Genomic DNA, 20,645 nt, shown 5'->3' on the forward strand with positions numbered 1-20,645 from the left:
TCTGTTCTGTAGACTCTCACTTTTCTGTTGCTCCCCCCTGAAGTTATTAACTCTTAGTGCTCATGGTAAAATGCAGTGGGAATAATACACGTCCTTACATATATATGTATATATATATATATATATATATATATATATATATATATATATATATATATATATATATATATATACATATATATGTATATACATGTTTGTGTTTTTATGGTCTGATTTTAGTGTTTCAAATATTTAATATGAGTATTTTTTTATATTTATATTGCTTCTCGTAGTTTACATCAGAAGAACACTACTTTAAAGTGCTTCGTGCCGATCTATATATATATATATATACATATATATATACATATATATGTATATACATGTTTGTGTTTTTATGGTCTGATTTTAGTGTTTCAAATATTTAATATGAGTATTTTTTTATATTTATATTGCTTCTCGTAGTTTACATCAGAAGAACACTACTTTAAAGTGCTTCGTGCCGATCTATTCGGTGTCGCTACTTCTTCTGGCGTCAACTTACCCCGTGTTCTCGGCGGAATGGTACGGTCCTGTCGTGACGTCATACCTGGCTGAGCGCGAGGAGGCGGAGGCAGAGGCGGAGCATGTCAGATTTTAGTTAGTTTTTTTTGCTCAGGAGGAAGAGTTTCTGTGGACGCCCTCTGTCTCTTAGCTGTTTACCTCGGAGAAAACGAGTCGAGGACAGAGAAGAAAACGAGAAAACGAGAGAGATTTGAGGCCAAAGCAACATTAAACTGTCACAAATACAAAGCATCGAGAATAAAAAAAAATCATCCCGGAAACGGCAAACATGAAATGGATGTTCAAAGAGGATCACTCCTTGGGTAAGAGACGCTGGAAGAGGTGTTATTAAATAGACACATGGCTCACTTTTCAGGGTCAAATGTTGACTTTATTTTCTTTAGGAGAAGAATACGGGATATAAAGTGCACGTATTGTGAGTAATTTGTGAACGTAATGGCTGTTGAAGGCGTCAGGCCTGTCCTTTAGGCTCAACAAGCTCATCGAAAACAACAAAAACACGCCGACATCTGAACGTCAGCTCGTTTTCTCCTCGTCTCCGGTTTGTTTAACGCGTCCTTTGTCCGCGCAGACGAGCGGACATCGTGTCTTTGGCTCCGACAAAACGTGGGATGACGAATTGTTTTTATGCTGGACGGATGTTATTGCCACTACTCTGCGCCTGCGCAGAAAGATGAGCACGCTGCCCCATCTCGTGCACCTGAACGTCACACGTGACAAAGTCCAACTACTTTGTTATTGTACTTGAATACAAAATTCACGTATATGTATTTGTTATACATGTTTCTAGCACCTTTTACGCCACCACATTTCCTCTAAATGTCTTTGTTATTCGTTACTACCACATAAAATCAGAAGAAGAAGAAGAGTTGGTATTATGGTCTGTATTTATATAGAGCTTTTCTAGTCTTGGTGAGCTGCTTTAGACTACAATGTTCATACCTGTCCACATGCTGCAATTTTGGGTTAAGTGCCTTGCTCAAGGACACATATGGAACCAGAGTCATTATTATGATATTTCACTCCAGATGTGAAAGAAAGGCAGAGATTTTTCAATGTATCCACTCCTGTGTGACCTGGATTTGTTTATATTGCCAATTTGAAAATGATTAAAGTGACAATGTTATTATAAAACAGTGTATTTGTATGTAACCCTTAGTGTTGCATAGTGTTTTAGTGTTCTTGTAACCTCTTAGAAGTGAAATACAATCTACAATCTAAATCTCTGTAGGTGCAGTATAACGAAATATCATATTTTGTGTTTAAAACATCAGTATATATTCACTTGTACACAAGTTAGAAACCAGAAAAAACAAAAAAAATGAAAAGACATAATTCCTTTGAGGTTTAGGAAACACGGATTTACCATATTTTACCATTTAGACCAAACACCAAAGGTTTGACTAGAATAACAACAAACACCCAGATGCTGCTGCTGTGAATAAATGAGATGGTCATTTCAGGTGAAGTGTCTGTTTACACAGAATTACTGTTCTCGTGTTGGTTTCACATGTAAATGCTGCTTATTTGTCTCTGTAATTTAGTAGCGTAGGTAGTTAAAGACATCTTAATCCACAGCAGCTGTCAGCCCTTTTCACACCCCAGTTGTCAGACATTGACGTCTGTCCATCACTGGTCATCTGTGATGTCCGAAAAGAGGGAAATATTGATTATTTTTTTCTGTTTCAAGTGTCAAACAACCTCCCTGATTAATGTACACGTGTGTTGTTGTGTTTGTTTTTTTTGTTCCACAGAACATCGATGCGTAGAGTCAGCCAAGATCCGCAGCAAATACCCCGACAGAGTCCCGGTGAGTGACTGAGAGTCTGCACTGATGCTTGATGGTTGTTGTTAAGGCTGGGTGAAGAGATTTTCACAGAACTATTGCAGTGGTGTGCAACCCAAGGCTCTAGAGCTGCATGTGGCTCTTCAGCCTCTCTGCAGTGGTTCCTAGTAGTTTTTTTAAAAAAACATGTATTTTTTTTTTAAGAGATGGGACGATAAATAAAAGTCGACATGTTATAAAATTTCTAATCTATAGAATTTCTATTAGATTTGTGTTAGTTTTATCAAACAACACTTGCACACTGAATTGTGCAAAAACAAAAATGAACCACGCAATCAAAATACACAAATTGCATAGAAAATATCAATTTAATTGTTCAAATATATTGTGTTTTATTTGTTTGAAAATAGACTTTTTGTTTGCAATGATTGGACTTTTGTTTGCCGTGGTTTTCTGTTTGTGATTCTGACCATGGGCGGGGCCTTAGGAAGCTGCCTGCTGATTGGCTGATTGGACCAGAAGTAGTCCCAGGCTTGGAGTCGCTGTCCGTCTAGAACTAATAATTGTGCATGTCTAACGTTTGTCAGATTATAATCGTTTGATACTTGGGGGACGATTTCCAGACGGACAGTGACTCCAAGCCTGTGACTACTTCCGGTCCATTGTTGCTCCAGAATCAGTGGGCAGCTTCCCTTGCCTCGCCACAGCCGGTACCAGGTACTTTGTTTAGTACCTGCTCTGGCAAGGTGATACTATGCGTGATGTCGCCAGATTGCCGGCCACTGATTGTTCAGAGTGCCGTCACAGGAAGAGACGTCCGTCACAAGAATCAAGCCAAACAATGCCAAACTGTAGGTTAAAAAGACTTAACAATCCTAAAAATGTGGGTTAATCTCCGACAATTACAAGCGCCATCACAGACCCTGCCACTGTAGTTCAGTCCAGTGACCGTGTCAGACGGAGTCTGTGCTCCGGTCATGGAGGAAGTACTGAACAAATAGTTTTAATGAACTGATTCTAATGATTCATTTACACTGAAAACAACTGCTTTACAAGTCACGAGTCACTCGTGTGTGTGTGTGTGTGTGTGTGTGTGTGTCGCGTGTAAAACAAAGTCACGGCAGTTTCATGCAGCCGTGCAGTCATGACTCCGCCCACGTTGAGTAGGTACTATTCTATACTATATGTAGTGGAAAACCAACCTAAACCGCGCCGTTGCGAGTCGAGGCGAGTTGGGACCTCAGGTGGAAAAGGGCCATATGTGTACTCACAATATTTAAAAAAAGCCTTGACGGACTTGTGTTTGAAATGTGTGAAGCCATTCCCGACACTTAAATGCAGTAATGTGTACATGAAGAAGTACAAGCATGAGCCATGTACGATCCAGCTTCATTTCTTTCAAAGTGGGTTCGTTTTAATTTAATGAATTGGCCACAAACAATATAAGAACTGGGTCTACATAATTTTGTGTTTTATTTTCTTCTCCACTTTATAAGAGGTTGGGTATAAACTGTGATGAAATGTCGACGAAAATGTCGAAATGTTTTCTTTTTATAGTTCTTAAATTTCCAAAAACAAACTACTTTTCTTATATATATATATATATATATATATATATATATATACACACATGTGTATATATATGTATACATAGTACTAGGTTTCAGACCTAGTGCATCACTAAAAACATTAATATAGATGATAATTCAGAGTCTAAACCTGTTCATCTACAATAGCCTACAAACATTTTGGAGTAATTAACAAGTTGTCCAACAGAGGGTGCTGTGAGTGCATCTTGGCCTGCACCTTTGCCCTCTTTGCTCATCAGAAAGAGGACAACCATGACGTCATGTTGTATTGAAAAGGTGTGAATGTGAGAGTCCAGGGTGGACATTGAAAGAATGAATGAATGAAGTTCTAGTTGTGATCACGCACGTGTGTGTGTGATTGGTCAGGTGATCGTGGAGAAAGTGTCTGGATCACAAATCGTGGACATCGATAAGAGGAAGTACCTGGTTCCCTCTGACATCACGGTGGCTCAGTTCATGTGGATCATCAGGAAACGCATCCAGCTGCCGTCAGAGAAGGCCATCTTTCTGTTTGTGGACAAGACGGTGCCTCAGTCCAGGTCAGAGACAAACGCCACCTGTCAACATGAACTGTTTGATTACTCCTATTACTCATACTTTCAGCTACAGAAAACGTTTGAATATAAAGAAAATCAACTTATTCAGGTTTTCAGCTTCATAAAATATTCAGCTTTTTGTGTCCCATTCAAACAAATCTCCGCCTGAATTTCAGCTACAGAAAACATTTAAATATCATAAAAATTCAGCTTATTTAGGACTTTATGGCTGTGACGTTCAGATTTTTGTTTCTTCAGCTTCATAAAATATTCAGCTTTTCGTGTCCATTCAAATGGAGGAAATCACCCAAATTCACACCTTCAGAAACTGTTCAAATTTTAAAAAATTGAGCTTATTCAGGACTTTTCAGCTTTTAAATTATTAACTTAACTTTAATAATGTACCTATTTGATAGTTTTTATTTTACTATTTCATCTTTATCACATTTGTTATGTTAATATTTCACATTATTGTTCAGAATCGCACATCGCAAACCCGCTTTTATTAAAACCTTCACCTCGAGACGCCATTTAAACTTGAATCAAGTCACACGGCTTTCACTCATCCTGTCTCATAATTGAATAATAAAACAAACCCGTGTGTCTCTGCGTTGCAGCATCACGATGGGGCAGCTGTACGACAAAGAGAAGGACGAGGACGGCTTTTTATACGTGGCGTACAGCGGCGAGAACACCTTTGGCGTGTGAACGCCGGGGGGGAGGGAGCTGCGATCGCAAACCCGGCTTTGCCCGCGTCACCGCACGAACCACAGCGCATCTTAACACCCACATCTAATCACCTCACCGCCCCCAACTCAGCCCCCGGAGAATGCGAAGGGAAACGGCACAGATTCAGCGACATGAACGCCACAGAACGATAGACTGAGCGCTCCTCTGACTGGATGAACGTACATGAGTGCACTAGTGTGTGTGTGTGTGTGTGTTCCGGCCCATGATGCACCTCTCCTCTATAGTCATAGATCCAGTTGTGTATTGTGTGTTTTACATTCAGTTGTGTTTTCTTTGATGTTGTGATTGAACTTCAACAGTTCCACGTGTGAATGAGTTTTGCTTTTTGTTGCATTTTGGTTTCATTTCCTCGTTGAAGACAATATTTAAAAAATAATCTTAATTTAATTATATGAAGGTGAGGTAGCTGGATGACCTAACCAATAAAAATATTAACTAAACCTCAACAGCATGCTGTTTTATTTCAGTGTTCTTGTTTTGTGGATACGAGTGGGTAAGATTTTTATTTTTGCATTCACTTTCCACACATGTAGGTGAATGATTTTCAAAGGAAATCACTTTTTATGTGCAACAATCTCACTGAGCTGCAAAGAAGTAACTACAGAGATTACTAAAAATCCCAATTATTAAATAAAACTAAAGAAATTATTAAAGTAAAACAAAATAAATGCAGAAAATATAACAAACTGCACTGAAATAGTCAAAAAAGAAAAATCAATATTTGCAATATTTGACTCAAAACAATAATATGAAATATTAACACCACAAAGGTGGGAAAGGTGAAATAGTCAAATAAAATGACTGTTGAGGCAAATGCCCACTTTAAGTTCTACATGATTACTTCTGTGCAGTGCTATAGTCTATGGCAAACTTCTGACTGGATGAACTGGAGAACTGAAAATATTTTACATCCAAGAGTTCAGTGTTCTGCAAACCTCTTTTCTTGCTGCTATTCACTTCACTTTTATTCTACGAACTCTAAACTGAAAGATACTTTTAAAAAAAACAACACTATATTAGAAAGCCATCTCTTAACTTTTTGTTTTCACTTCCTCATGTCTTATCCAGCAGCTTTCTGGTTAACTCGTGTGCCGGATATTCACTCGTTGCACTTGAGTTAGCATTCAGAGGATAAAGCTCATTTCTCCTTAAAACGCCTCATTTCTTCCTCAGGATGAACCCGTTCAATACAATCCAAACAGTCAACATTTAAGTTGTGAGTAATTATAATATTGTAGTTAGTTCACAGCGTAGAACTGGCTGTATTTTATTGACAGCTTCAGCACTATATTATGTCTTACTCTGTGTTTCATGCTACTTTTGGGCATTTTAGCATGCTAGTTTTGGCATTATGTTGATAAAACACTGATAATTTGTGTTTTTCTTCTCTGGCTTAATAATGGCCTTTAGTTGTTGATGTAACTGGTGAGATTGAGTTTAAAAAAAGTGTTTTCTCAGTTCCTCGTTAGAGTATGTTTTCAGAATAATAAGATGGAAACGGGTTCATAGTGAGCGACTCTTTCTGTTTGACAGGTTCTTCTTAGAACAACAACTAGGAAGTCGACAGGAAACAGATCAGGAAGTGAAAGCAAAGGCCAACACATTAGCTTATCATGCTAATACAAACCACTACTACGTCAAATACTACTGCTGCTAGCACTGCAACTATTACTATTGTATACTGCTAATCCTACTGCTAAAACACACAACTTACAACAAATATTACTGCTAACGCTCCAACCGTTACTGCTGTATACTGCTACTGCTAATACAGACTACTACAACAAATACTACTAACACTGCAACCATTACTGATTTATATGGCCAATCCTACTGCTAATACAAATACTACTAACACTGCAACCATTACTATAGTATACTACTTATCCAACTGCTTATACAAACTACTTCAACAAGTACTACTGCTAACACTGCAACCATTACTGCTTTACACTGCTAATCCTACTGCTACAACAACTACTACTGCCTACATTGCAACCATTACTGATTTATACTGCTAATACAAACTACTAAAAGTACTACTGCTAACACTGACTGCAACCATTACTGCTTTACACCGCTAATACTGACGACTACAACAAGTAAGATAATACTTGTAAGATCAGATTTCATGTTATGGTCACATTTTTCATGACCCATTAATTAGGGATGGGTATTTGCGAAGTCATATATTAATTTATTTTATTTTTTTACGCTAATCCACAAAAAGTTTTAATGCTTATTTGTAACATCAGTTTAAAAAAAACTATATGCTAAAGAAATTGATACTTGATACTTGCCCCTGACGAGTGTGAAAGATGAGTGATAACGCGAGAATGTGAAAATGCGATGCACATAGATGCACTGTGAGTGAGTGAATGGGTGAATTGAAGCTGTAGTGTAAAGCAGCGTTGACTGGTCGTCAAGACGCGCTGTTTAAAATACAAACCATTTGCACAAAGAAGATGATGTAGATGGAGGCGGCAGAATAAACCGAAATGTAGTCATGCAAAGATAATGACATGGATCCATCCCGACCATGTCCTATATTTTATTTAGAAACCTTATTTAACACGAGATCTCAATATCATGATCTTGTCTTATCCCTCATAACAAGGGTCAGAATCAAATATGAAGCCAAGTTGAAGAACTGCACTGATTTTGAACAGAGGTGTCAAAAGATTAGTGACGAGCAGAAGTAAAAAAAAAAGAGAAGGAAAAACCCTACGTCTTTCTGTGAATGACATGAACCCCACATTTTCTACTTAGAGCAGAAAATAAGAAGAAGAAGAGGAAACTGTTGTTTTCTTAGAAGGAAACTTTTTGTGAATGAGGTAGGGAGACGTGGGTTGTGTATAAAAGGGGACGCTGAGCAGGTTCCAACACAGATCATCCCTGAAGATTAAAGATCTCATCCAAGACGAAGCTCTGCCTCTGACCAGTGAACCATGAAGACGCTGGGGATTCTCCTGCTTGTGACCCTGATCCACTTACTGCTTCACACCTCTGCCAGTGAGTATCTCTGCTGCTCTTCCACCTCCCGAGAGCTGCAGATTCACACCCCTGTGTGTCTTAATGCGTCTTTTTGCGCGTTCACAGGTCCCATCGCTCCGGGACTGCTGCTGAAAGGAGGATGCTGTCCAGGTTTCAAACGGAGGGAACTTTGTAAGGATCTGGTGAAGCACGTGGCGCTGTCTCCAGATTACTGCAGAGTCAGAGCGTTGCTGTAAGTACAGATGTGAGAGAGTGTGTGGACCCATGCAGTAGCTGTGTCTTGTATAAAGTACCTTAAAGGTGATACTTGAGTAAAAGTACAAGTATGTTACCAGAAAATGGCTTTGGTTGAAGTTGAAGTCACTTTTTAATATATATATAATATCATTTTACTTAAGCAAAAGTCTTAAAGTATATCTCAAAGTCATTTTCTGATGTAAAATGTACTTTTTTAGAAGTTTTAGAAGTAAAAGTAAAGTGAGGATTGGTGGCTCAGCAACTGGAAGGTTGTGGGTTCAATTCCTGGCTCTGCTAGTCTGTACGTGTTCTTGAGTAAGACACTTGACCCCATGTTGCAGCGTGTCAGTGGGTGCAAAGTGTTGTGTAAAGCAGCTCATCGAGATTAGAAAAGCTCTACATGAATACAGACCATAATACCAACTCTTCTTCTGGTTTTATTTGGTCGTAACGAGTAACAAAGACAGTTAGAGGAAATGCAGTGGAGGAAAAGTAAAAGTTGCCAGAGATATAAATAACAAAAGTAAAGAGCAGATACACAAACGTTGTACTTAAGTACAGTAACAAAGTATTCGTACTTTCTTACACTACACTTAGCCTTACGTTAGGATTAATTATGACTTGTATATTGAGGTTAGTGTGTATTTTATAGGCCTCTAATCGTTTTATTGTTGATTATTTTTGGATAATTGCTCACTCCACTAAGTTAGTACGGACAGAAAGTGTAGTGATTCCTACGCTCTCCACAGGAGGGAGCCATTCTGTCACAGTACAACGGCGACAGAATCCATCAGTTGTTGTTTGAGTTTGGGAAAGTAGAAAGAACGCACTTCTTTTTAGGGATGTAGCAGCAGATACACTGCAACACTGACTCATTTATTTGTATATGTACATATACATATATATATACCTATATATATACATATACATATATTTACATATTCCCCTTTTTGTTCCTTGGACATTGTCAAATGTGTGTCGTGTGTTCGTTTACAGGGTCGTAACCATCACGAACAGGACACTGTGTCTCGATCCCAGCACGGCCTGGTCCAAGAAACGCCTGCAAGAGTCTCTGAAGCAGACGATGATTTAGTTTCACATGTTTACTGGAAGAATATCCGTCGTGTGAGTGGCTGTCACTATAAAGGTTCAAACCGCTGCATTCACTGAGAGTGTGGATGTCCCACAGACCCAACAACCCATCATTTTCTACTTATTTTACTGCAGGATGTTTGAAACTGTGTTATTTATAATATGTGGCCCTTTCAAAATAAAATCTGAAAATGCACTTGTGGTGTACTGTTGTTTCGTCTGCCATGGATAACATAAATAATTATATTTTAGCATTAAAAATATCATTTTTGGTGAAAGGGCTTTTACATACTGCTGTATTAATCATTACAGAAGCATAAGAAATGATTCTGTTAATTATCAGTGCTGTTGATTAAGCACAGCTGTGGTCTAATAAACTTGTTAATTGCATGTTAAGTGGGGCCTCTGAAGGTCATGATTTTTGGCCAGTAGGGGGTGACAAACAGCGTCATTTTAATGTTCTACCATTCGAAGTGAAACAAATTTTGTGTTTGAAAAACAAACGCAATTGTGTTAAATCACGTCGTGACGACAAGTAAACATGCAGGACGTAAGAGTGGCCACGCAGAGCCTCCTCCGTGAGGACAGCAGGCAGCGCAGGTTGGTGGTGGACAAGAACAACAAAGTGACTGTTGGACTTTTCAATGTTTCCTTTGTTTGTTTAAAGTCGCCGTGCCAACAACACTGTCTGAACAACTCAGAGAGAGTCTTTTCACCACACTCCATCTGTGGCCTCACATCGGTTTCACAACGAAAATGTGAAATGAAAAAGTTTGTGAAACAATCAGCTGCAGCATTTACAGCAGAGGAGGAAACACGGAAGACACCATTCATTCCTTTACACGTGCTTTGAGTTGAATGACATATTTGACGACAATGTAAAATATAATAATGATAATAAATAGGATATTTATTCACCTGCGGGACAAACAGCGTTCACATCTTTTGTGCAACAATGGAAAAATACTTTGGTCGTTTACTTTTCTACGAAGTAAAAGAATGAATGAATGAATGAATGAATGAATCCTTTTATTCTCTCCCTTGGTAGAAATGTTCCCCCCCCCGAGGGAACACGACTGCGTGCCACCACATACTGTATAAAACACACATAAAGACGCACACATAGAATTTGTGTTTCACAAATAAAAAGCACAGCTACCCACTGACTATCAGGCATTTCAGATGTCTGACACCTTCAGCCCACACACACACACACACACACACACACAGCTCTTCTCTTCTTCTCGCTGCACTGACAGCCTGAACAAAGTGTTATTACCACATTTCAAATCTTAGCCCTGAACATAATCAGAAATAAGATCGCTCAGAGAGCGCAGGCCCATTTTTCACATTCTGATCCAGAAGAACTTCCTGGATCTGTACAGAACTCTGTCTGCTCGTGGCTATTACCGTCTTACATAAACGTGACACGGTGCATCCTGATCTGTTAAGGAGTCGCTGAGATATGCACATCCGAACTCGCTGAATGGGACTTCCCACACCAGATCCGTAATCTGGATCAGATCTTATTGAAACTGGCTCTGTGAGGAAACCACCACATGCCGCTTTTCCACTTACATGGTCCCAGCTGGCCTCGCCTCAGCGCGGCACGGCTCGACTCTAAATGGTTTGCTTGGTTTTCCATTACAATGTAGTACCTCCTCCACATGGGCGGAGTCAGCACGACTTTGTTTCACACGCGACACAAACTAGTGACTTGTAAAGCATTTGTTTTCAGTGCAACACAATCATTAGAATCGGTTGATTAAAAAGATTCGGTCACAGAATCGTTCTTTAGGTCTTTTTAACTGATCTCTACAGATCTACAGATGTCACACACAGTATCGGCTCGCTTGGAACCTTGCCAGAGCAGGTACTGAGAAAACTACCAGGTACCAGGTACTATCGCTAATAGAAGTGCCGTGCCAAGGCGAATTGAGTCGTGCCGGTACCATGTAGTGGAAAAGCGGCAATAGATTTTCCTACATACTAAGAAGGGGCGGGGCTTCCAGTGAGTCACCAGTCGATGTCACTAGATCCTACTGAACCTATATGCCCTGTTCCTGTCATGGTACTGTATGGTTTGGAATAGAGCTGAAACGATTAATCGATGAATCGATTATTAATCGATGAATCGATTATTAATCGATTACTAAATTCATCATCATTTTGATCATTGAATAATCGGTTTGAAGCTTTTTATATGATTAAAACAAGATTTCCGAACATCATCCTTTCCAGGTTTGACGAACACCAATCCACATTTTTTAAGGTTTTCTGATATTCTGAACACCAAACGATTAATCGATGAATCAAAAAAAATAATCCACAGATTAATCGATTATGACAATAATCGTTAGTTGCAGCTCTAGTTCGTATTGTTATGGGTCAGGCTTGCTTACTTTGCCGATGTGGCCGTGTCAGCGAGATACGCAGTGTGACATCGTACCGGTGCAACAACAACAGTGAACAACAACAACAACAACAACAACAACAACGTTGAACACATCACAACGGACAACAATGGAGGACGACCAGCGGCTCTTTTTTTCCTGCTTGGTTTTGTGGGTGTTTGTCTCAACAAGACGACAGACTGGGGTGTGACGCTTGTCTGTCGCCCAATCAGCTGACTGTCGTGGGTGGAGCCAGAGACTGTACCCTACCATTTTACTCTGGGACCCCAAAGGGAAGGGTGCCAAAAAGGAACTGTTTGGTACTATTCCTAAAGGAGGACAGAATAAAATGCACAATCGAATGTCGTCATTTTAAAGTGTCACTGAATAAATGTGCTTGCTCACTTGCTGGTCAGTCAGAAAGCTGTCGATGGAAGTGTGGACGGATGACTTTTGTTTGACATCAGCACGTCACTCTCCTCCTTGGACAGAGACGTGAGCTCATCCGGTGACAAATCAACCTTGGACCAACTCTGCTCCGACTCCGCGGCTGTATCCTCATCTCTCTCCTCCTTCCACAGTCGCTTGTACTCCTGTTTCAGCTCCTGGTAGGAGCGGGAGAAGGTGTGGAAGATGGAGGTGGCGGGAAACGCCATGATAAGGATGCCACTCAGGATGCTGGTCAGTGCCACTATCTGTCCGGGGATGCTCCGCGGCACCATGTCCCCGTAGCCCACTGTGGTCATAGAGATGATGGCCCACCAGTAAGAGGCTGGGATGCTGCTGAAACTGTGGTGGGGGTGCGTGGCGGCAAACGGCGCCAGTTCACTCTCCGCCAGGTGGACTAGAGGTGAGAAGAGGGTGACAGCGACGCAGACAAACAGTAGAAGAAGGCCAAACTCCCTCATGCTGCGCTTCATGGTCAGCCCCAATGTCTGCAGGCCCAGGGAGTGGCGAGCGAGCCGCATCACGTACAGGATCCGCAGAGCCCGCAGCAAGCGCAGGATCAGACTCAGTTTGTCCAGATAGCCTCTGCCGGCCCCCAAGACGACGTCCTCCTGGGACTGATCTCTGACATCAATGACCAGGGACACGTAGTACGGCAGGATGGCGATGGCATCGATGACGTTGAGAGGCTCTCGAACGAAGGCCAACTTGCTCTGGGCGTTGACAAAGCGCAGCAAGAACTCCAACGTGAACCAAGCCACACATATGGACTCCACCACAAACATGCTGTAACACTTTTGGGAGCACTCGCCCTGCAGACACACAAAAAAACAACATGCAGTGATGAGAGATGATGTCACATGACGATCTGTCAACTAGCAAATTGATTGATTCAGAGTATCAGCTCTGAACGGCAAATGTTAACCTTTAATTAAAGTCACCAATGGAAAAGCAAAAACCAAAAACACGCCGAGTCGAGCCGTGCCGGGACTGTGTCATGGAAAAACGTCAAAAGCCACTCCTACAGTCATGTGTTGTGTTGCTTTGAAAAACGCAGTGAAAGTTTAAAAAAGAAAAAGAAAAAAAGGGTCACTTGGAGTCCTGTGGAGGTTAGCAATCAATTTCCATTTCAATGCGGGAATGAAAGCCGAGTGATGAAAGAGAGACGGAAAACAAGACCTAGAAGCTGAAATTACAGGCCTGTCAAACGCGGGCTTTTCTAACTGCACATAATGACCTCTTAATGTTTGCAGACAAGGCTGGAGGGAGGGAGAGCAGCTCCCATTATAAAATCAATGTTTTTAATCTCGTCTTCTTTGTGCTCTTACAAAAGGAAAGTCCAGAAGAATATGACGACGAAAATTAACGAGGCTGGACTTTCGCTTCTTCTTCAACGTGTTCATTTCTCTGTTTTTGACAATTAAAATAATTGTGTGTGATGCCTCACAGTGCGCAACTGAAGGAAACCAGCAGAGGCCACAGACTGACAATCAAAGAAGCGGGAGTTAAGTGCACCTCGGAGAGTCGGAGAGAGTTTTGATCACAGTCTACCGACAAAAGTCTGTGATGGTGCTCAGACTTAAAACTCAATAATCAAATCAATTATTTATATTTTTTATTATATTTTTGGATCTTCTAAAACAACAGGTTAGAATATTACGACTTTAATCTCGTACATGTGCGACTTTATTCTTGAAGAATGTGAATTTTTTTTGTGACCCCAATACTCCGTCGTAAAATGAATCTCCAACATTTAGCAAAGACATTTCTAACATCTGAATATCTAACAGAGGAGTCTGGTGTATTAAGCGACAGCGCTGATCCCATAAAGACAAAATCTTGTCCTGAGCCCAAAGATTTTCAAGACTGCAAAAAGACTGTTCACCCAGGTTCTCAGCATCAAGACAAATTTCAGCCTAAAATTGTTCTGTTTTTCCAATATTGTACCTGGAAGCTCCTTCTCCTAGCCAGCTCTATAACATCCAACATTAAGAGGAAACACGTAAACATGGAGCTTACTGGAAACATAAATAACAACATGGCACTCAAAGCTTTGGTTTCACAACAAGCCTTAATGCCAGGAAGTATCACATTCAGTATGTAACGTGCTGAGCTTATGGCCCGTAAACCCTTGTGAACATGTTCTGATTGAAATGATCCAGGACTCCCTTGAAAAAGAGGTTTTTAATTAAAAATTACGAATACCCCTTAAACAAACACTTAACATCTCTTCCTTGGGGCAGAATGTCAGGTCAGGTATTTATTTACATGTCAGTAGGAATCAGTAGGAGGCCAATGCTGAAGAGTCACAACTGAAAACTGTTTTAGTTTCCAGGCCAAGTTTTGAAACTTCAGCCTGTTGCCGTTTGAGCCCCTGAAATGAATGTGCTTCGATTTATTTTGTTTTGACAAATGAGCGCACGGACAGTATGTCAGAGAGTAATCCATCCACCACCGCTGCCTTATTAAAACTGCTCTTTATACGGCACTGTCTGTTGAGTCACACTCAGTGATGAAGGTGTCTGCGCGGCTTCATGTAAATGACCAGGACATTTGCTTTAACTTTTAATCAGCAGTAAAAAACACTTTCCAGCACTGGTGGTTCACAAAGTCCCTATTAAGTCTGGGTTAGTCAGTATAGATAACTGATCAATAAATCTATAATAACCAATCAGCATGACGTCAACACCTCCTCTAAGCTCTGATTACTGGCCTTGGGGAAATATGGCCAGTGTCAGGAGACTTTCACCAATTCACAGGGCAGGTCAAAGCAGTTGCTTGAAAATGAAAAGGTTGCCATTTTAGTATTGGTAACAACTGCCTATGCTGCAAAGCAACCTGAAAAACAGTTGGCTAATCAATCCAATATAGGGGGCGAAGCCTTGTGCAAGGCTGAAGAATCTCACTCACTCATCTTCTACCGCTTTATCCTGCCTATGAGGGTCACATGGGGCGCTGTGCCAATCTCAGCTGACATAAGGCGAAAGGGCGGGGTACACCCTGGACAGATCACCAATCCATCACAGGGACAGGGAAATCATCCACTCTCACACCTATGGTCAATTTAGAGCATCCAATTCCCCTAATCCCCAAATTTGCATGTTTTTGGACTTTGGGAGGAAACCGGAGAACCCTGGAGAAACTCCATGCAGAAATGCCTTTGTTCAGACCAGCGAACCCGGGTCTTCTCTTCACAGGACCACACAGTGGAGCGCGTGGCTAGCATTGTTGCCTCGCAGCAAGAGGGTTGCCAGTTTGCGTCACGGCCCAGGCCTTTCTGTGTGGAGTTTTCTTCCAGTTTCCTCCCACTTTCAGAGGTTAAAGTAGAACTTTGCTAATAAATATTTTTATTAAATAAAATAACCAGAACCTGGACACTGGACACTGCGAGAACTGAAACTTTGTAAGACCTCCTGATCCTGAGGACTCCGGGTTGGTGGCCCAGAACTTGCAAGGCTGGTTTTCTGCTAGCAGACATTAGAGGAGACATCCTCCAGTCTCCTCGCAACAAGACATTTAACCATCACAATAACTAAGAAGCTGTTAAGTGTGTGAGTCTCTATATGTTGGTCCTGCGATGGACTAGCGACCTGTCCAGAGTTTCCTGCCTTTCTCCCTATGTCTGCAGGGGTTGGCACCAGCAGCCCCGCAACCCCCATGTGGAGGATAAAGCAGTAGACAATGAATGAAAAGGTGAAACCTCTGAATGGGACAGTGAAAGTGAGAGTGTTTGATTGTTTGGTTCCATACTCACCCTGGTCTCTTCAGCTCTCAGATCTGGCATGGTGCTGATGCACAGACTGATGACGGTGATCAGCACCATGGTGACAGAGAGGCAGGCGAACAGTTTCCCAGCCAAACCTGAGTGAGGGTTTTCCACAACTTCCCTTAGAACCCCCACCAGTCTGCGGTAGCCCCTCTCAGCCTCTGTGCTGCTTTTCTTCAGCATCAGCCTCTTCTGCCTCCACTCCTCTTCCTTACGCTCTCTCTCGGTCACGTCCTCTACGCGTGTGATCATACGGCGACGGCAACACCGCTCCATATGACCCGGGTCCACACCCCAGTAGGCAAGCTCGTCATGTAGTGACACGGCACACAGTTCCCTAAGCAGGCGCAGTTTGCCTGCGGCCAGGAAGTTGAGGATGACCCTGAAGGCTGTTGGGTTTCGGTCAAAGAAGAACTCCTGGCACGTCTCGTCGTAGTCATCACAGAGTCGCGCAATCTCCTCGGGAGTTGTGCAGAAGCGAAGGCGCCCCAGTCGACTGTGGGGGAACTGCTCCAAGGTGCTCCAGGGAAAGGTGTAGCGGTTGCCCCCGACATTGACAAGGACCTGTAGGGTGTGGTCAATCACATATGAGGCCTTTGGGTCACGGAGAAGCTGGGCTCGCTGGAAGTAAACACCCTTGATTGTCTCAGTTTCCGGGATCTCAGTGAAGAAGCGGTCGAGGCTGCTGTCGTCGCTGCTGACAGAGTATGTGCTGAAGTCATGGTTGGCATTGCTGATGATTGGCATGCTGGCTGCAGGAGGCGGAGCCTGGTGTCAAAGGTTTCTGTAAGTCCAGCTGACAGGAGGTTAAGTGGGAGGATCCTCAGAGATGAGGAACTGTGATGGACAAAATTACAAAGACAGTCAATCTTTTCAATATTAAGTCTTCACCAAAAAAGTATTGAAATACAAAATTGTTTCATATCGCATATCAAGTCTTAAGCCCGTCGTATACTTCCAGTGTGTCGTCACCATCGGGTGGTGGTACAAGTATGGACGCAGGGCATAGGGCGCATTCCTACCTAAGAAGAAGAAGAGAACAATACTACGGCTCCCTTGGACACCTCTGGTTCAAGCGGCTCACAGCCTTTAGTCTTCATCTGAGAGCTTTCATTTATATTTCGTTGTTTCTTGATATGCAGATGACACCTGAATTCATATCACTGTAAAACCTGCTACACTGAACCAATTTCAGTAGAGTTCCACTGATGGATCTGGTCACAGCTGCACCTTAATTTTTACTGTTTTGACTGTTTAACATACATTTTAAGAGGCTAATTTCCATGAAGACAAGCTCAATGACTGTTCGCTTTTTGGTGGTTCTAACTTCGCCCAGTTCATTGTAATAGCTTCTCATTCGAAGTCAAAACAGACTTTTCCTTTTCCATTAATAAGATAAAAACAACTCATTGGCGCCTTTAGTTTATTTATTTATTTTTGACATGAAGCTAAATTAGTACGACATAAATAGTAAATATATTTCTATTCATAAAATAAATAGAAATAATAAAATATTACTTTGTAATTCTGGTTTTCCCATCAGCATTTTTGCTGATTTCTGTTTTACATTGAATTCTAATGAATTTCTAGTCAGTATACTGTATGTGTTAGTTAGTTATTTACAGAAAAAAATTAGGGCCACATGTGAAAATGTTTTGGTAAACAAAATAAAAAAAGCCAGATTTCTGAAGTAAAAAGGTCAGAATTCTGATATTTAAGTCTGAATTCTCTTTTTTTTTCCTCAGAATTCCAACTTTAATCTAAGAATTCAGGCTTGTTTTTATTATTATTTTGTTTAAAAAAAAAAATCATGTGCCCCTACACTCTTCCGTAGTTATTTACATAGAAGACCCTCATAAATCATTGAACTGTTAATTGGTTAAAAATCAAACCAGATATTTCCATTCATGTACGGGATAAATAAATGTTTAGAAAACCTCACAGGAAATTCACAGACGGAAAAAGGACAAAAGAAATCATCTTGACACTCAACATTTAGACGCGACACACTTCACACCACTTCGCGCCTGCTTTCATTTGACTTTGTCGACTTTCACACAATAGGCTGTGTGACCTCGAAAACCTCACATCGCCTCTGCGGAGACATGACGGTGTGACCGACCCACAGAGGTCAAGCATAGTCTGAACAAAGCTGAAAAACCAAAAAAAAACGACGTCTAATTTACGTTTGTTTTCTGCTGCTTTAATGTGTCATTTATAATCACTAAATTACTGCTCTCACAACCGAAAAAGATAAATATGACATTTTCCTTGCTTTTGTTTTGTCGAGGACAGAGAACGTTGAGGCAAACTGTGATTTATGAACACAAAAATTAAGTGTGACTGATAAAATAAAACAACAAAAAAGATCTCACAGTTGTTCCATTGGAAAGATTAGATTTCCATACATACACACTCAAATTTGCCGGGGTCTTTGAATGCATCTCGTGAGCTCAACACGCTGTGAACCCTGCATTTCTTTCACTCACTCTTTAAACTACTTCAAATGTTAAATTAAGGAATTAAGAAAACACAATGTGTCTCTAAAACCAAGTTATGATTATTGTGAGGGTTATTAACAGTTGACATGTGCATTTATTACATTGTATTTAAATTATATTCGTTGACATTTTCAGTGTTTGATGATGCACTTACTGAGGTGATATGGAGCGGTGACCTCATGATACAGCTGTTTTCAGACATTAATATTTTAAGATCAGGAAAAAGTTTTTTGAATTCCCCTCTTTGCTGTGTTAATTAAAAATAACTTAAATATTTCACAGCAGAATTCACCATGACAGGGAAAGAAAGATGAAGAAAAATACTTGCACATGTTAGAGGATACTCTGCATTTTAATTTCCTGTCAGAAGACATTTTAATCTCAGCGAGACTTTAACGGGAAACGAATGCATAGCAAAGTTTAATCCAGCACTGTTTCATGTCAAATTGTAGTCATGCCTTACCTTTAAAGGTGCAGGTTTGCTGCCTCAGTTTTTGAACTCTCTCTTGTTTGTCTTGTGCATATATTTTTTTTCCCCTCCTCCTCCTCCTCCTCCTCCGCTGGTGTTGTGATGAAGATCCTCACTAATTAAATCATGTCATTAAGGCAGAGCGTCAGCTGAGACAAAGAGAAGCGGTGAGTGAGTGAATAACATCCACGCTGAAGTTTGTAGGTCGGTCACAGACGAGCAGATACTGATCTGATGACAGTGAGATCCTGAGACCTGCTGCTGTGTTTTCATCTGTGTTTAACAGTAAGACCGTCCTCCCTCTCTTTACCTCCTCCCATACCAGCTCTCTCTCTCTTTCTCTCTCTCTCCCTCTCTCTCCCTCTTCTACACTGTAAAAAAGCAGCATCACTCATGCAGTTGCTTAGAAAAAGTCCAGTGTGTATGGTTTTATTGGCAGAAATTAAATATAGCACCTATATACATAAAGACACAAATTTGGACAGGCAAGTTATAGCAATTTAATCCATTCATCCATTCACACACCCACCCGTAATAATGGTGATTGAGGCCATTAACTTGATGTTTATTGACATTATTAGCGCGTACGGTGGCCCTGAAGCGCAAATCACCAACACAAATAGGAAGACACAACATTAACTAAAACACAACAACATTAAATCAATTTTGTGTTGGTGTTTTGCACTTCAGGGCCACCGTAGATGAGGGAGGAGAATGCTGACAGTGCTAGTGGACAGGAAGTTAATAAATTGAGCAGGAGCGATAAAATGCTTCGTCATGCTTTGCACTATTTATTTACAGTTCGTTGTCTCGTTGTAGCCTTGTTATTGTTCTGTGATGTGACCCAGACGTAACGCCACCTACTGCTTATCACACTGAACTAATATTGAATATTTGCTTTACAGCAGTAGATTAAATGCACATATGGATTTTATCTTTACCAAATGAAATGACCAAATTCATGGAACAAGAAGACGCTTTAAACAATCTTTATCTGAAGGTACCAGACAATCTGTGTTGTTGTCACAGCTAGTACATTTTTATGTCTGTCGTTTGCCTCACTTTATCTGATATATAAAATATTTGTGGCACGCCCGCCTTTCTGCCCCTGTGATAAACCTCTCTTCATGCAGATAATTATGTTTTGGAGATACTGTTCTCTGCTCACAGAATTTCCATGCGACAGCTGATGAAAACAACATTCGTCTCGTTGCCGTGTTTGGAAACCTTAAGCCTCTTTCGCAAACTTAATTTCCTGGCGGTGCTGAGAGGTTAACACGGTTCAGCGGAATCTCTCTGACAGAAGAAATTAAACCAAACTCCTGGGAATTGTGCTGCTCTCTCAATTTGTGCTGCATCGCCAGGGGACCTGCGCGGCGCGGCAACCGTAACTCTGCACGGTTCCACACAAACATGGTTCAAACAGTAGTGAAGGCCCGTGTCGGGGTCGTAGCCTCACCATATCACCTCATTCATCTGCTCAGGTGTAATTAGTGAATATTTTCTCTCAACAATAGTTATTTTTTGTATTTTCTAATAGAT

The 20,645-nt window shown here is 41.0% G+C and overlaps 2 protein-coding genes across 2 annotated transcripts; one reads left to right on the forward strand and one right to left on the reverse strand.

The window, feature by feature from the left end:
* The first annotated feature begins 607 nt into the window (after nucleotides 1-607).
* On the forward strand, nucleotides 608-5,644 carry LOC122772883 (gamma-aminobutyric acid receptor-associated protein-like 2). The gene is made up of 4 exons (XM_044031214.1): nucleotides 608-845; nucleotides 2,298-2,353; nucleotides 4,285-4,457; nucleotides 5,072-5,644. Exons 1-4 carry the CDS (start codon nucleotides 812-814, stop codon nucleotides 5,160-5,162), a joined length of 354 nt encoding a protein of 117 aa, XP_043887149.1. The 5' UTR covers nucleotides 608-811; the 3' UTR covers nucleotides 5,163-5,644.
* A 6,556-nt stretch (nucleotides 5,645-12,200) lies between these two features.
* LOC122772040 (potassium voltage-gated channel subfamily G member 4-like) lies at nucleotides 12,201-19,368 on the reverse strand. Its single transcript, XM_044029675.1, has 3 exons — nucleotides 19,098-19,368; nucleotides 16,122-16,970; nucleotides 12,201-13,179 (listed from the first exon to the last, which is right to left on the reverse strand). Exons 2-3 carry the CDS (start codon nucleotides 16,878-16,880, stop codon nucleotides 12,337-12,339), a joined length of 1,602 nt encoding a protein of 533 aa, XP_043885610.1. The 5' UTR covers nucleotides 16,881-16,970; nucleotides 19,098-19,368; the 3' UTR covers nucleotides 12,201-12,336.
* Nucleotides 19,369-20,645: the final 1,277 nt, after the last annotated feature.

This window comes from Solea senegalensis, linkage group LG7 (assembly GCF_019176455.1).
Source record: "Solea senegalensis isolate Sse05_10M linkage group LG7, IFAPA_SoseM_1, whole genome shotgun sequence".
NCBI classification, from domain to species: domain Eukaryota; kingdom Metazoa; phylum Chordata; class Actinopteri; order Pleuronectiformes; family Soleidae; genus Solea; species Solea senegalensis.